Source organism: Saccostrea cucullata, unplaced genomic scaffold (genome assembly GCF_032062105.1).
Source record: "Saccostrea cucullata isolate Sc308-1 unplaced genomic scaffold, CSIRO_AGI_Scuc_v1 ctg1109, whole genome shotgun sequence".
Lineage (NCBI taxonomy): Eukaryota > Metazoa > Mollusca > Bivalvia > Ostreida > Ostreidae > Saccostrea > Saccostrea cuccullata.
In genome coordinates, this window is record NW_026930649.1 from 1 (window position 1) to 18,186 (window position 18,186).

At 33.1% G+C, this 18,186-nt stretch overlaps 1 protein-coding gene across 1 annotated transcript in view; it reads right to left on the reverse strand.

Moving 5' to 3' along the window:
• Positions 1-2,412: 2,412 nt before the first annotated feature.
• Positions 2,413-18,186, reverse strand: part of LOC134229437 (low-density lipoprotein receptor-related protein 6-like) — a 108,585-nt gene continuing 92,811 nt past the window's right edge. The window contains exons 15-20 of the mRNA XM_062711190.1: positions 16,914-17,026; positions 16,689-16,814; positions 10,426-10,596; positions 3,091-3,159; positions 2,711-2,881; positions 2,413-2,621 (exon numbers count right to left, since the gene is read on the reverse strand). Coding sequence (XP_062567174.1) covers positions 2,413-2,621; positions 2,711-2,881; positions 3,091-3,159; positions 10,426-10,596; positions 16,689-16,814; positions 16,914-17,026 — 859 coding nt within the window. The remainder of the gene's footprint in view (positions 2,622-2,710; positions 2,882-3,090; positions 3,160-10,425; positions 10,597-16,688; positions 16,815-16,913; positions 17,027-18,186) is intronic.

The window sequence follows — 18,186 nt, forward strand, 5'->3', positions numbered from 1 at the left end:
AAATTGTGACTAAGAAAAAGTTTCAATTTGCTTCGCATAATCAATTATTTGACCTTTCTGCACTTATAAAATGTGATTTTTCTGGCATTTAAAATTTAATAAGAAAGAAAATTATTTTAAAGTTTTAATCTTTTTCTGATTTGAAACAAATAGGTCAAAGTTAACTTCAATATTAAGAAATGAACATCAAAAGCGGGGGTATATGATGTAAATATCGAGATATTACTAAAACAGTTTCAATTTTACGTTAAAATTGGCCAAATTTTTCCAGGGATTTTCAGAATATATTTACTATATTTGTCACACTTTGTTGATAGAATTCATAAAAAATAATTTAATAAATATTTCAGAACCAGAATAAATATTTCACTGCAAAAAAACAGCTTTGTGTGCAACCTGCATGGATAAATAGGAATCCAAAATTAACAGTACTGTTATAGTTCAAAAAGGAAAAACTGATCATTTTCGTCTAAAAAACCTTCCGCCACAAAATAGTCCCTAGTCTAATTCTACTTGAATAAAATTTAATAGCGGTTTTTTTCACTGAATATAGTTCAATTTGCATTGTAGAATTCAGATCTAATGATAGAAATAAAAAATGATGCAGAATTTTATAAATAAAGGTCATGACCAAAATCTACTCAAAAGCTCAGGATCGAACGTCCTTAAGGTCAAGATCTAGTAAATAATTTTAGACTAATTTTTTTGGTTCTGATCCATTATGACGTCATAATCAATTTCAACTTTCTTTTCCCCGTACTTAACGGCTTTAGCAGAATTATGTAGAAAAAAGGTATTTTCATGACATTCAGTTTGAAATCATATGAAAAGTAAACCGGATACCTATATTAAATTTGATATTGATTTAAAGAAGAGGCCACGAACATGCTAATTATATTACCGTTTTCACATTTCACACACATTTGTCGAATATGAAAAAAACTCCTATATTCATGACTGGTTTTCTTAATTTTTTATTGAAAATGACAGTTTAAAATACAGTTTTTAATCTTGTTTACCTAAAAATTATACCCCAAAACACCTTATTTGTCCAAGCTAAAGTTGTAAAGCATCAATAAAGGAAATTTATCTCAAATTTGATAAATCTGTAGGCACCTTTTATTTACTAGATCTTGACCTTAAGGGGGCAAAATTGCGAGAAACTATTTTAAAAAAATATTTCTTTTATTTTTCTCCTTTATTGGTAAAGTATTTTAAACTAACTTTAATATATTTTCTCACAATTGGGATGATAACGGCTGCTGTGGAGTAATCGGTAGCGTGTCGGACTGACAATCTGGGGTCTTGAGTTCAATCCTCGGTATGGGCGTTGTCTATAAATGGGAGCCGTGCACTATTTCGGCATAGTATGCTTACGCTATATAAATCCTTAGAACACTATACGAGAATTGTTGGGTATGGTTTTATAGAGACAAACTGGCAGGAAGCATACTAAATTAAACAAAAGGCCCATGGGCCACATCGCTCACTTGAGCACTGTGGCTAGGAAAAATTAGAAATTGGATTATTATTGAATAGTTTATATCCAAAAGTAGTCCCATGACCAATCATGGCTTTGCTGTTCTTGAGAAGATGATTTTTAAAGAATTTTCCTATATATTTCTATGTAAAACTTTGGTCGGACATTTTGCCCCACCCCCACCCCCGGGGGTCATGATTTGAAAAAAACTTGGATCTACACTACCTGAGAATGCTTTCATATAAATATGATCAATTATGGCTTTGTCAATCTTGAAAAGAACATTTTTGAAGAATATTCCTATATATTTCTATGTAAAACTCTAGTCAGCAATTTTGGCCCGCCCTACCCTCGGGGGCCATGATTTGAAAAAAATTGAATCTACACTACCTTAGGGTGATTCAACAAGAGTTTCATCTTTCCTGGCCCAGTGGTTCTGGAGAAGAAGATTTTTAAAAGATACCATTAATTTTTCATCAATTCATAATTATCTCCCCTTGAATGAGGGCGTGGCCCTTCATTTGAACAAACGTGAATCCCCTTCACCCAAGGATGCTTTGTGGCAAGTTTCGTTAAAATAAACGGACGGACAGACGGACGAACGGACAGACGGACTACAGACAAAATGTGATCAGAAAAGCTCACTTGAGCTTTCAGCTCTGGTGAGCTAAAAATACATGGTTACTGTCTTGAAATATAAGCGATATTTGGGCGAGGTAAGAAAACGTGATGGAGGACGAGGCTTGCCGAGCCCTCTTTTGTTTTCGACCCGAGCTCAAATATTGCTTATATTTTAAGACAGTTTTTGTGTTTTTGTTTATCCTGTAACAAAATTTTATTATTTGAACGCCCAAAGCAAGCTATTTCAGACAACATAATTATCTGATATGCATTTAATCCATTGAAACTTAGGCTAATATGGTTCGGATGCATTAACATTTATTAAAAGAAAGTATTTTCTTACGTTTGCAAAGTTCATCAGTCATTTTGTTCCAGGTGCCGTTTGAGGTACAAATAATGTGTGAAGAGGTGATGGAAGATTCGTAACCCATGTCGCACGTGAATGAACAGTTATTTCCTATTACTCTTTGGCAATCTGACCCTAATGTTCCATTAGGGATTGTTGATACACACAATTGTACTGCAAACATTACATAAGTTTCTTATAAATCTTTAAAATAATTGATTGAATTTCTCCTGATTTTTTTTTTAACAAAAAAGCAAACTCACCGCATAAATCTTCAGTATTATGACTCCATTCCCCACTTGTATTACAGGTAATATTTGGAAAGGAGGGATTTATTTCAAAAGGACTGGCGCATTTATACTGACATGTTTCTCCAAGATGTGCCCGACAACCGATGAGCTGACCATTTTTTAATGTTTTGGAACATGTAGAACCTTAAAAATAATCAAACTGATGCTTTACACAAAATAATTCATAGTTGAATATCTTAAAAGAAAAAAAAATCCCATGATTTTTTAATTTATTTTAAAAACTTGAAAAAAAAATGGGGGGGGGGGGTTAAATCACATACTTTTAGGTTTTTTTGTTGTAAAATTGCTAATAAGCTCATTTTCTATTGAGATATAAATTTAAATGTACTTACGCCGGCACAGGTTATTGGTATCCAGATTCCAAATACCGTCTTCTGTGCAAACTAAGTTTTGGGAATTTGCTAGAGAATATCCTTCAGCGCACTCGAACGTGCATAATTCATTTACTCTTCTCGAACAATTTGATGAAAGAAAAGCATTTCTTATGTGGGATGGACAAAATATCTCTGAAAATTAGACATTTTCCATGTCATTGGTAGGGAAGGGAAAACATAACTTATACATGTATTTTGTTGGATTAGAAATCAAAGAAAACAGATTTATTTTACATGTACGCTGGTCAAAAGATTATAAATACATGTCCTTTACGCGGATTAGCCAAGAGCAGGAGCCCATTTGCTGCCGAATGGTGTTACCTAGATGTAAGCTTTTACAGGTAAATCTAATCTTAATGATTGTCTTTTTATGCATTGCAAAGATCAGAATGAGAGCTTTCTATGGTATTTTACATCATATTACGAGGGGATTTCAAAAAGTTCGGGGACTGAGGCTATAAAATTAGTATTATGTAGTCTGTGCTTTCAAATTTTATATAGAAGAATATGGAAATAACGAACAGTATTCAATCTCAACGTCCATTAAACAATATACAAAACAAGAGCAGAGCAAACACGGACCTCCGAAACATCAGAGGTGTGATCCAATCGGCAATCCTCGGCTGACTCCGCTCCACTCCATTCAAACCTCGGATGTGATTGGTGGAGGAATACGCAACAGATCCTTACATTTCTCCGCCGGAAACTGCCTTATCACTCATTTCATATTTCGCTCTGCATAACGTTCTTCGAAAATGTTTCTTAATTTATGCAATTCTTTATCGTAAACAGGTTTTGATTACATCCTCATGTTAATAGGCTTTGAAAGCAAGAAAAAACTGTTGAGTGTGCCACAAAATAACTTCGATTTCAAATGTATGACATTTGAAAGAAATTCAAATAAGATCACATGACTGAATCAGCAAGATGGTAGATCACCGTTGACGTCCGAGGTTATGTGCGAGGTACGAGTCATCCGAGGAACTCCGAGTGGGTGTGATCAGGTACCATGGAGGAGTGAGCATCCCCTGCCGACCGGTCACACCCGCCGTGTGCTTGTTGTCATAATCAGAAAATAACGGAAAAAATCCGTCGTCAATTCAGTGTATAAATAATGGACTAACAATTGGTATGAAAAACGTCAATCAGCATTTCATTCAATGATATAGATAATAAAACAACTAAAAATAAAGAAATGTTAAAAAATTTAGCTTGATGCGTTCATTATTTGCCAATTTATTATAAATTGAAAACGACATTATATGATCACGCGGCGCTGTCGTCGTTTATTTTCTGACGTCCGATAACGTCATTGTTTTTTCAATGTTCGCTTCTACTACCTCAAACACTTTTTTGATGAGATTACCTGGAGATGAGTAAGGATTTAAACCCGCCTTGTTTATATGACTTTACAATGTCATGAACAGTGGCCTTCAATGAATATAATATTCCAAATGGATTAATATATTGGGAGAGATCTGCGCTTGATTGTGCCGGCATATTTTGCTTTTGGGAGTTCAATATCTACAACACATGATCAACGTCATTTTTGACGTGATTGATTTTTCACACTTTGACTGCAAATCGGTTTTAACTGTGTATCCCTTTTCTCTCTGACTCTATTTTGACATTAGAAGACAATTACTCTGGATGCATATTATTTCTACCTATCCAGTTTCAACATAATTTGGGTCTATACCAGTTTTTTCAGGGGCAAAACTTTATAGAATGTTGGAAACAGAAACCCCTCCCCCCTTTTGACGTCATTTTCAAGGCCTCAGTTGTTTAGACATTCCGTGTAAAATTCACGATAAAATTTCATAGAACTTCCAGAATGAAGTAAAATTTTATAGTTTATGGAACAATTGTGTCCCAACACATACCTGAATTAACGGGAATTTCGAATGTCAAATGACCTTATCAAAAGAGTTTTTCTCAGTTACACATAGGTCGCAAAAACGTCGTTTTCGAGGTTGCGCCGCCTGGACATAACATTGCTTACTAAAACATTACTAATTTATTAAAAAATAAAATTCATGATTCATGGTTTATTCTTTAGATAGAAAAGATGATGCTAACTAGATATTTTAAAATTCATTGATGTTCCTAAAGCAGTTTTAATTTTATGATGCTAGTCCACGAACGTTTTGATAACCCCTCGTATCTTAACAGAATTTTCAACTTTCAAAAAACAATAATCAAGAATCAAACATTCATAACCTCAAAGATTATATGCACTGCTCGTCATATTTTTACATTTTTGAAAAATGGCCATTAACTTTATGTCTGAAATTTTCCAAAATAAATGTTTATAAATAAAAGAGAAAAAAATTATATTTTATTATGTTTATTACAAATTCATTAATCAAAGATTCATTTATAGCACACATCAACGTGAGATAAATAAATAAATTAATAAACTAATTAATAAACATTTAATGACTTATTAAATGTATACTGACCTTATTGTACCAAAAACACCCATTTACTTAAAATAATTAACCGAAAAATGTGCATTATTAGACGTACTATTTTACTTTGCACGGCTAAACATGTGGCCTTTATTGGTAATTTTCAATTTGATCAAAACGCCATTGATTTAGAAATCTGACATCATAAAGTTCACGTTTTCCCGCCATTTTAACATATTTACGTACATTTTAACGTATCTATACAAGTTTTGTTACTGACAGCATGTTCCAAGATTTGCTCTTTGTTTCCCATAAGAAAAAAAAATGTCAAGAAAAAGCCCACTTTTGTCTTGTTTTGATTGGATTGCAAAATTAGCATCGTTTCTGACATCAATATTAGCCTGTGAATGCATATTATACATGTAAATCCAAAAAAATGTACTGGAAATATTTTCAATGTAATCTATTGTACAAAATAAAAAATCAATTATACATATTATGAATATCATTCTAAAATGTTTATTTTTTAGGGGACCAAAAACGACTCATCATATACAGTCCATTGATTTGACTGCTACGTGAGTGATTTAATCAAAACGTTTAAAAAATCAGCTGAACTGAAAGCTTACACATTAAATAGTAATATATTAAGTAAGAGGAATGTAAAGCAAATTAATTAATGTATAAAAATTTTATGTTATATTCAATCTGCTTTAGATGAATAATCACGCAGTGATATTTGCGACCTATGTGTAATAATAAATAAGGAGAAAAATTGTATATTTTACTTTTCTTCGTACAGACTTAGTAAAAAGATACAGCGTACTTCAACCTGAGAAAAATAATTTTAAAATAACCATTCACCGATTACTGTCATGTATACTGATCTTACTGTACCAACAAGAGGCCCACGGGCCTTATAGGTCACCTGAGCATTATAAAACAACTTTCCAGTGATTGAATTTGATTCATGTTTAAAGTCAGATGCTTTGGCATTCACAATTTTGAAAGAGGCACCATTGATCATCATAACAATACATTTAGCAGTTGTTTAGTTTGTTTACTTAATACCCATACGCAGGGTAGGGGAACAAAAAATGCATTTCAACTGATCAGTAATATTCAGCAATAATCAGTAGTGCCCCTACCACACATGAACCCCTGACCCTTGGGCCTTGATATTTGATTAATACCAAGAAGTACATTTCAAACCATTCATTCATTTTCAGTATATAAGTACAGCCCCCCTCCTTCTATGGTGCAGTGGCTGGAACGTTATTGTTGACAAACCAATCGTGTAGAATCGTTCGTGTATCGTGAGTGATCGTTTGTGTAACGTGCAAGATCGTTCGTGTATCAGACTCAATCGTGTGCGTTTTTAATAGTGCGAGATCGTGCGTTAGGAATCGTGTAAATTTCGTTTTGTAAGTTTTTATCGGAATGTTACCCGGTATTTGCAAAATAAGCATTTCCCATGTTTGTTTTTCTTAATTTATTAATTAAAATCCAAATAAAATGAAAAAGCGCAATATACATAATAGAATGCAGAACGAACTAATTATCGCCCGTGAACTAGCACTGGTTCTCTGCCCTTGATTCCAGTCGCTGCCGCTAGGAATTACAAGGACAGGTAACCTCCGCCGCCATGACAGTGGAAAAACTCACTGCTTGCTTCGCGCATAGTACTGCGCATTCCAAAAATAAATAGCATTATGCTTGCAGAGAAGAATGTTAGGTGGATCCAGCGATTTAAATAACAGAGAAAACAAAACGTAGCATATCTTTCTTGATGAAAAGAGCAATTGAAACAACATAGTAAGGACTTTATTAACTGAGTATATCATCAACTATATTGTCACAATGAACTTTCAAATGTTCCGTAGTGTTAAACATTGTAATCCTCCTATTCCTGGTGCATACCATAACACATGGAGTTAGAGAGACGAGTTATAGCATTAATTCCTCGTAAACTTTAGATTAATTAGAACATAAATAATGTTAAAGAACAAGTATTATAACTAAATCGATGATTTAATTATCATATCAGTGGCAAATATGTAGGAAAATTAATCATGCAACAGATCTTGATTTGAATTATTTTGATAGGATATGCATATGGGACCTGTGATATCGCTTTAAATTTAATGGTTTTTGAGGCAGTACTTCTTTATGGTTTTACAGATGCTTAAAATCCGTCTACTTTCTTTGTTAACAGCAGTGTAGCATGTGTAGAGTGCAGAGAGAAGGGTTTATTTACTTCAGCACTTCTGGATCTACGCTTGTCTAAATATAGATTTTTTCATCAGTGCTGTTTCCTGTGACGCGATAAAATGGCAGTGGTTACCTGTCGTTGGTTTTTTAGGGCGCTTGTGCCCGTTAACCAATGTCAGGGTACCAGTCTACCCGTGAACAAGCAATATAGTAAGTCGTACAATATTAAGTTCTCGTCAAATAGCGCTTGATAAAGTACTTAGATCTTTAATGCCTTTTTGAAAAATCTGATTTTAATTATTATTTACTTCTTATTGTGGTCAAGATAATCTTGAAATCAATTCATTGAAAATAAATATATTTTTTTAACAAAGAAATAAACATTTCTCAATGCTTACATAACTAGTTAGTCGACAATTATACATGGACACGGCATGATTTTCGAGAGTTTTGATTATCTGTGTTTATCTCTTGAGCCTATTTGGAATTAATTAATTTTAAATTTCTGCAAATAAAAAAGTTGAATAATTGGCAAGTTTACCAGACATTGAATCATTTGAAACATAAGGATAAAATTTGTAATTATGATTTAAGTCATTCCATGCTGCCCTTTTTGTTCAATCGTATCCCCCTTTCTGCATATCATGATATCCAATTCAATCAAATTATACGACACACATACATGTACATCGTCTGATTGAACGAACAAAATCCGTTTTTTTTTATCGGAGAATTACTTTAGAAATAATTATTTTTTATCTAAAATATTAAGTCTTGCATATATATAGTTACAGAAATATCATTTTCCGTTTTTTTCTTCAAAGTCTATGAAATAATATTGATAATTCTTTGAAATCTTAAATAAGTATTAAGCCGTATTTCGTTTTGAAAATATCGATTCCTAAATATTTTGAACTAATTTGAGTGAAGAATCGTGCGTTTGCGTTAACAATCGTGTAAGATCGTGTAACGTGTAGAATCGTGAACGTGAAAGATCGTTCGTGTAACAGGTTTAATCGTGCGGAATCGTTCGTGTAACGTGATCGTTCGTGTAAGTTGTCAACAATAACGTTCCAGCCACTGTACCCCTGACCCTGTGGCCTTGAAATTCACAACTCTGAAAGATTAGGGCACTTGTCTATCATAACTATATAGGTAGTTCATCTTCTTAATACCCTGGAGCAGAGAAGAAAGATTTAATGTATTTTCACTATATCATCAACAGAGCCCCACCCTAACACTAGAACCCCTGACCCTGGGACCATAAAATTCACAAATTTGGTAGAGGCACTCTTGCTCATCATAACTATGTACTTAGTTAGTTTATTTAATACCCAGGAGCAGAGTGGAAGATTTTCAAAGAATTGATGTATTTTCACTATATAATGTATAGAGCCCTGCCCTAACACCAAAACCCCTGACCCTGGGGCCATAAAATTCACAAATTTGGTAGAGGCACTCTTGCTCATCATAACTATGTACTAAGTTAGTTTATTTAATACCCAGGAGCAGAGAAGAAGATTTTCAAAGAATTGATGTATTTTCACTATATAATCTATAGAGCCCCGCCCTAACACCATAATCCCTGGACCCTGGGGCCATAAAATTCACAATTTTGGTAGAGGCACTCTTGCTCATCATAACTATCTACTCAGTTAGTTTATTTAATACCCAGGAACAGAGAAGAAGATTTTCAAAGAATTCATGTATTTTCACTATATAATCTATAATAGATCCCCACCCTAGCACTAGAACCCCTAACCCTGGGGCCATAAAATTCACAATTTTGGTAGAGGCACTCTTGCTCATCATAACTATGCAATTAGTTAGTTTATGTAATACCCAGGAGCAGAGAAGAAGATTTTCAAAGAATTGATGTTTTTTCACAATATAATCTATAATAGAGCCCCGCCCTAGCACTAGAACCACTGACCCTGGGGCCATAAAATTCACAAATTTGGTAGAGGCACTCTTGCTCAACATAACTATGTACTAAGTTAGTTTATGTAATACCCAGGAGCAGAGAAGAAGATTTTCAAAGAATTGATGTATTTTCACTATATAATCAATAGAGCCCCGCCCTAACATCAGAAACCCTGACCCTGGGGCCATGAATTTCACAATTTTGGCAGAAGACTCCATGCTGATTACAATCATACCAACAGTTTGACTGCTTGATGTCCAGGAGTAAAGAAGAATATTTTTAAATATTGCACTAATTTTAGTGGTTTTTGCCCCACCCCCCAGGCCCCAGGGGGGCAGGGACCATAAAATTCACAATTTTTGCTCCCCTTTACTCATAGATGCTATTTGCCAAATTTGGTTGAAATTGGTTCAGTGGTTTCAGAGAAGAAGCTGAAAATGTTCAAATGTTAACGCACGACGGACGACGACGGACGAAAAGTGATAGCAATAGGTCACCTGAGTTTACTCAGGTGACCTAAAAAAACCAAGTTATTTAAAATAAAGAATCTGTTAGATGAAAAATGAGCATTATCAGAAGTACTGATTTTGATTGTGGTTGGATATGATTTTTATCCAACTCACTGTGTGTGTTTGCCCTCGACAAAGGCTCAGACAAGAAAGGACACATTTTGTTTAAAACATATCAAATCACAAATCATGGAAAATCCTTTATAATAATAAAAAAAATGAAAACAGGAATTCAGACCTGCACAAAGAGATGCCAACGATGGAGTCCACTCGCCAAACGAATTACATGTAGCAGATACGTTGAGAGTACGTCTAAATCCAGGTTTGCACCCAAATTCACAAGTGTCTTCCGGATATGCAAAGCAGTCAATCAAAATGGCATTTTGCAAAGAAGTAGTGCAGCGTGATACTGTTCAAAGTAATATATTTCCATAAAGACATTACATAAAATTAGATGTTTAGTGTTATAGGAATATCCCAAATGACAACACATTTTAAGTATTTTAAAAACTTATTACTCAGTTTTCTGAAAAGAATAACGCATAAAAATCAACTTTATATTGTAGCTTGTAGGGAAGCAGTTATTAAAAAACTTATCATTATTCATATGCACACAAAAAAGTCATAAGGTATATCAATAAATCTATACTTATAAATCAATAAATTTTGCAAATAAACTCCAGAACGGGGGCACTCGTGATCTTAATTACTACTCTAACAAAACACTTGTATAGTATACATGTATACAGGATGATGTCCGTAAACTACATTTAGATTTCACACATATAAAAAGTATCGTACATTAAATTCAAAGTTTACTTTAAGGATATCCGATCCTTAGCGACGAAGGATAACTCCTTAATTTATAATTTTATTCAAAATGCCTCAAATTTAAGCTTGAAATTGAAATGTTTTTGATGCAAGAATTTTCATTTTATGTCTCTCATCAATGTGATTCAAGGTTCTTTGAAGTTTTAAGAAACGGTATGAAAAAAAGTTTATATTTGTACCTCATAAAAGTACTAAGTAAAATCTACATATTTAAAGAAATCGAAAGATTTTTTTTATCTAGCCTTAGTTATCAATGTTTATCCGCATTATTTAAGTTTAGAAGTGATTTATGGTGTTCATACTTCATACACTTTGCATAATAAAACGATCGTAGGAAATAGGAGCTACTAAAGCATCGAATAAGTATAAATATCATACAATTTTCTTCAAAAGCCTGGATACCTATGATTTTAACTCATAAAATGTTAAAGATGATCAATTTTCCATTAAAAAATATGCTGCAGGTAGTTCTATTCGCATTTCCTGAAAATTTATGAGATTTGCTATTTTTTTCTATATAATATGAATAACGTGAAAGATGAATTTTAAGAAACAGTGGGTAAATACTAACACATAACTTTGAGAATTTAGAGACATCTTTGTGACCATTTTCAATTACTCAATGTATCATTTTCAGGATCTGAGGTTCGGACTACCTTAATTTTCTATATTTTAACAGCCAAGAAAAAGCAAACGTTTGAGTATGGTGGCGTTTACGTTGGCGGATCGAAGCTGCTGACAATTTGTAATGAAACTGACAACATGTGCAAGCAAAGCGTTTATTTATATTATAAAAAGTCATCACTGATTTATTCAACCAAAACCTGATTTGAATGATATAAAAGAAAAAAAAATTGTGATAACCGATGAAAGAAGGAAAATTGAAAATCATTTTCGTCATTCAACGATCTCAATATTGACGAAAGCTTCTAGAATATCATATAGCATGGAGTCCGATGTTAAAAAGAAAACAACGAGGCGATTTTTGCTGTACAAACATAAAAAAAAACCATAGGTCACCTGTATATCATATAACAACTTTCAAATAAATGAATTCGGTTCGTATTTTAAACCCAAGGCCATATGACACAATGACAGTATAACGAGTAGTGTCACACATAAAATTCATAATTTTGAAAGAAGCACCATTGCTCATTTCATCTATACATGCAGAATGCTTTAAGCTTGAATATTTATTACCAAGAAGCGGGGTAGGAGTTATAGCAAAGAAAAAGTACATTTCCATTAATCAGTATTAATATGTAGTGTCGCCACCCTACAGGAACCCTTGACCCTGGGGCCTCACATTTCATAATTTTGGGAAAATGCAACATTCCTCATTATAAATTATGATAAATACAGAACAGATTTCAAAGCATGAATTTATTTTCAGTAACCTTTACCAAGAAATCTTGAAATAAACAATTCTGTAAGAAGGATCATAGTTTATCATAACGATATACTAAGATCATCAGCATAATACATATGAGCAGAGGGAAGGATTTTCAAATAATTTATGCATTTTCACAATAAAATCATAAGAGTCCTGTCCTTACACCAGAAACCCTTGACCCAGGAGCCATGAAATTCACAATTTTGGAAGAGGCATTCTTCCTCACCAAAACTATGCACAAAGCAAAGGAAAAGATTTTCAATGAATTTCACTTTATAATCATAAGAGACCCATCCTAATACCAGTACTCTTAGGAGGCCATGAAATTCACAATTTTGATAAAAAGCATCTTCTCTCATCATAATTATGTATAATCATCATTTGCTATATATCCAGGAGCAGAGAAAAAGACGTTCAAACAATTCATGCATGTTCACTTATATATAAGCGTTAGATCCCTGCCCTTCACGTAACACCAAAAACATGACACAGCTAGGCGGCATGAAATTCATAATTTTGGACGAGGCACCCTTCCTCACTACAATAATGTACCAATTAATTTGATCAATATTTACATTTGTTAATATTTTTCTGAGATGTACCTATTGAAGAGAAAATATGTTCAACTTTTTATAAACTTATTTGGGGGTCAGAGATCATAGCGCGATGAAATCACACTTCGAGATGATATTTTGCTAGCATATTTCTGTCACGGTGCAACTGGTTTTGAAATTTTTCTAAATTAATAGCGATGAAAAAGATAAAATGATTGAAAAATGATTGAAACATATTGGTAATTTTTAATCAAGAGATATACTATAGATCTTCTATCGATGTGAACAATGTTTTGAATACTATAATTGTCTTAAACCGCACTTACCTTCTTAACCCGAATTTCCTTTTTGAGTTATGCAAACATATACTAAACAGACAAAACCACCGCTCTTGACTTACAATACATTGAGAACTCATGAAATAACTCTCATCAGCAATCATTGTTCTTTTATTATAAACAGAGAATTACTAAACTGGACTGCTGAATATGAATTTAAAAATTCAAATGTTGGAGCGAAGTAAACTTTCAAGACTAAACAACAACTAGGTAAGTAGGCGTCACAACACAACAATACGGCGGGACTTGCGGATAAAAAATGCAGTTTTATCTTCGTCCCGAGGATGTATGGAATACAACCGGGGTAAATCCCCGTAAACACTTGATTGAACCTGGATAACTAATAATGCTAAAGTTCTCTTGGAAATGAACTTAGTTGGTATGTGATAAAATCTAAGAAGCCTTTCGGGTTTCACAGAATTTGATCACGTGACAAACTTAGTTTATTTCGCAGAGAACCTATAACATCGTGTTTATTTATTAAAAACCTAAGAGCAGAGTTGATTTTCAAACAGTTCATGCATTTTTACTATATAACCATTTGAGCCTTGACCTAACGCCAGAACCCCTTACCAAAGGGGCCATGAAATTTACAATTTACAGACTTTCTTGCTCATCATAGCTATGTAAATACTGTAGGTCATCGGTTAATTACTCAGAAGCAGAGAAAATAAAATTAAAATAAGTAAAATTATTATCATTATTCAATTTTATAATTCTGCATTTGAATTCACGGCGCCGCTGGAGGGCCAGGTAAAAAAATAATTTTATTTGTTCGGACAAATTAGAAATTCGTTAGAAATTTGTCCGAAGAAATAAATTATTCGTCCGAACGAGTTTCTAATTTGTCCGAACGAGTTTCTAATTTGTCCGAACGAATATCTGATTCGTCCGAACGAATTTCTAATTTGTCCGAACAAATAACTTATTCGTCCGAACGATTTTCTAATTTGTCCGAACAAATAAAAATATTTTTTACCTGACCCTCCAGCGGCGTCGTATTACGGCGCCTGAATTAACAAAGTACTACTAGATTGATTTAATGGAACTATTTACAAATCAGCGGCTTTTACAAATTAAATAGAAATATGAAAAGTAAGAGGAATGTATACATGTAACAATTTTATTGATGTATGCTTATTCCATGACTGTTTTGTTCTGCTTTAGATGAATAATCACACAGTTAAGCGAAGTGAGGCGGATGGCAATAAAACAATTTTAAGCCTTTTCTTTTTCTATGTATCAGTCGAAAATGAAATTTTTAAAAACAGCTTATTGAGACCAAAGGGTTACATTATCGATATCAGGTAGTATACGATGGGTGATCAAAATGTTCGCGAATTATCGCTCTATCTACGAAACTACTATTCAGATTAGAATAAAATTTGGTACACATATAGCAATACTCAAGTTCTAATAATAGCATAATTATGCCGAAAAGGTTAAGGTTAATCTTGAAAAATTCTTTGCAATAGCGTATAATAATTTGTACACATTTAATTAAGACAAAAGTCTTCCTAGAAATACAATCAATGATTGGATTGATTGCTTTAAATTAATGAAGGGAGATGGTTAGAAATTATATATGTTCTGTTGCCAAGAGAAAGTATGTTTGAAAAGAGATGTGTTTTTAATTAGACAAATTTGACAAATTGTTATTAAAGATCTCCAATTTTCAGTTTGAAAAATAGATTAAGGATATATAACACAAACAAACTTTTTTTTTCTAGAAATCAGCAATATTTCTCATAGATTAAAATTTAAACTGGTAAAACCTTAGTAATGTTTACCAAGTATAGTAGGGGAATTTTATAATATTTTGTCATAAGGTTAACAATTTATGCAAAATTTTGTATATAATTATACAGAAAGCGAGACAAAGTCTCATATCTAAGCACCAATTAAGAAAAACCTACAATTAATATATATTTCATGGATTTATAATCTATATCATTTCAAATCAAAATCAGTCATAAAATATATATCAATCCATGCATCAAATATTTTGTTTTTGTTTAGTACCCTAACTTTATTGATAATAAGATAAGTATTAAAGATGTATGGATACAGATTTCAAGTTAATATTTTCTGTATAATATCACAAATTACATATTTTAATAGCATTTCACACATAAATATATTTAAAAAATCATTTCATCTTAAAGTTATCGAAACTTCAATTTTTTTGATTGGTTTGATTGACACATCCTTGCACTTTCACAAATTTTACTTTTATTCTTAACACTGAGGAAATGTGGTAATCTTGTTGTGTATTAATGAAAAATATTAAAAACTTTAATCCAAAAAAATATTTATATTCAGAGTAGAAATGTTAGAAAGCAAAACCCCTTAACAAGTATCATCATTCCGCGCTATGTGTTGTGTGCAGAGTTTAGCAAATTGATTGCACCCGTGAACGTACATAGTTTTTGTAAACAGGGCACGAGCTCTGTTATTGTTGATAGGTGCGTTCAATTGTTAAAGTGTGCTCAGCACAACTGCATGGACTGTCAGTATATACTGTGTGTATGTTTTGCTTTCGAAAATTTCTACTCTGAATTTTCTGGACTATTGTTTTTAATATTTTTCATTTACACACAACAAGGATGTGCCAATCAAACCAGTCTAAAAATCTGAAGTCTTAATAACTTTTATATGAAATAAGATCTTTGATATATTTTTGTGAGAAAATGGTATTAAAATATATATAAGTCGAAATATGATACAGAAAATAATAAAATGGAGGGGCACATTCTATGGGAAAAATATGACTCAGAAAAATCCTTCAGCTTTTGTGACAGAACGCTAAGGAGCAGGTCACGAGACCGCCTATATCACGTGATTCGCGCATGAGCAGAATTGTGGCAGATGCACATTAAATTTGTAGAGGACTCATTTAAAAATAATCAACACTGAAACCAAAATGGATGTTATTTAGTTAGTTCACGAACGTTTTGATCACCCGTCGTATGTACATGACTGTAAAAATAGGAAAACAATGTGTCGACCCATGATTTATCAAGAAATGTTTGTAAAATAATTATGTCCCACTGACTCCCCTGAATAAATTGATTTTTTTCGGTCCAAGGGACATAACATTTAACCTAAAAATTATTATGAAAAATCTGTACACCAAATTTCTCAAATTTCATTTCAATATGTGCAACCTCTGCAAAGAATACAAACGGAAACTGCAAATGATTAGAATTCTTTTAACTCTTTACAACTTACTGAACTGTTATGCAACATACACTTAATGTATCACGTCATAGAAAAATGACGTTAACATTTCCCCGCAAGCACTTAAGTTTCTCTAAAGTTTAGCTTAAATAATATAACTTAATATTTAAAAAAAATTCCTAGTGAAGTATGTAGGAATGCAGACCTCCTTGACATGTAGTTTGATCAGACTGTAAATTAACATTATCCTGACATCCACATGTTCTTCCAGTTGGTGTCGGAAAACAGAACGTACTGCAGTTACCGTTCTTCTTTGAACAAATGGCGTTCACTGAAAATGTTAAAATCAAATTATATATACCATAGTATACAGTTTTCCTTACAATATATCTTTATTAACATCAAGTCAGAAAATGGCTTATTCGTTTACCGTCAACTGAATCATCTGCATAAATATCTAGACTATCGAGTCTCCCAAGCTCTGGATGATTTGCCATAAAAGTATGTTTTACACCCGTTGTCTTGTCCAGCTTTGTAATGCTTCTGAATTTAAAAAGGAATCATTTAATTTTAGTTGTTACACGTCATTTGATTGGATGAAAGATATGGAGATATCGAACAGTGTTCAATCTCAAAGTCCATAAAACAATACAAAATAAGAGAAGAGCAAACACGGACCCCCGAAACATCAGAGGTGGGATCAGGTGCCATGATATAAAAGATTTATATTGATTAACACAAGTTGCCTACGTCATAATGAGTAAGTAAAAACTTATAACTCTGCTTGACGTTAAAGTTTTATCTATGATCAATGTGAAACCATCTTTGGAGGAAAAATTGTCTTATTGTCGTCTGCAATTAAATTAAATAAGAAATGGTGCTTATTTTAACCTATGTTATACAATATAACAAAGCTTGGGGCATATTTTTTTAAACCGCTTTGTGGATATATAGTTAGTTAGACGAAAATAAGCTTTATTCCTTACTATCGAAAATGCTTCAAAACATTTTTTATACCCCCGATCCGAAGAAGAGTGGGGTATACTGTTTTACCCTTGTGTGTCTGTCCGTCTGTCAGTCTGTCCGTAACAAATTTTCGTCGCACTTTTCTCAGCAACCACTCATCGCAGATGCTTGAAATTTTAACCCAATCTTCTCTGAGGCATGCCATACGGTGGGATACATTTTTGGTCAAATCCGATTTTAACTTCTTGTTTGTCTGTGCGTCTGTCTGTTTCATAAAATAACAAATTTTCATCGCACTTTTCTCAGAAACTACTTATCGCAGATGCTTGAGATTTTAACACAATCTTCTCTGAGGCATGCATACGGTAGGATACATTTTTGGTCAAATCCGATGTCAACTTCCTGCTTGTCTGAGCGTCTGTCCGTTTCATACATAACAAATCTTTCGTCAAACGTCAAAGTTTTCTCAGCATGTACTCATCGCAGATGCTTGAAATTTTAACACAATCGTCTCTGAGGCATGCCATACGATGGTATACATTTTTGGTCAAATCCGATTTTAATTTCCTGTTTGTCTGTGCGTCTGTCTGTTTCATACATAACAAATTTTCGTCTCAGTTTTCTCATCAAATACTCATAGCTCATGCTTGAAACTTAAGTACACTCTTTGTTGAGGCATGCCATATGGTGGGATTAACTTTGATATGAATCCGATGTCAATTTCATATTTATATGTG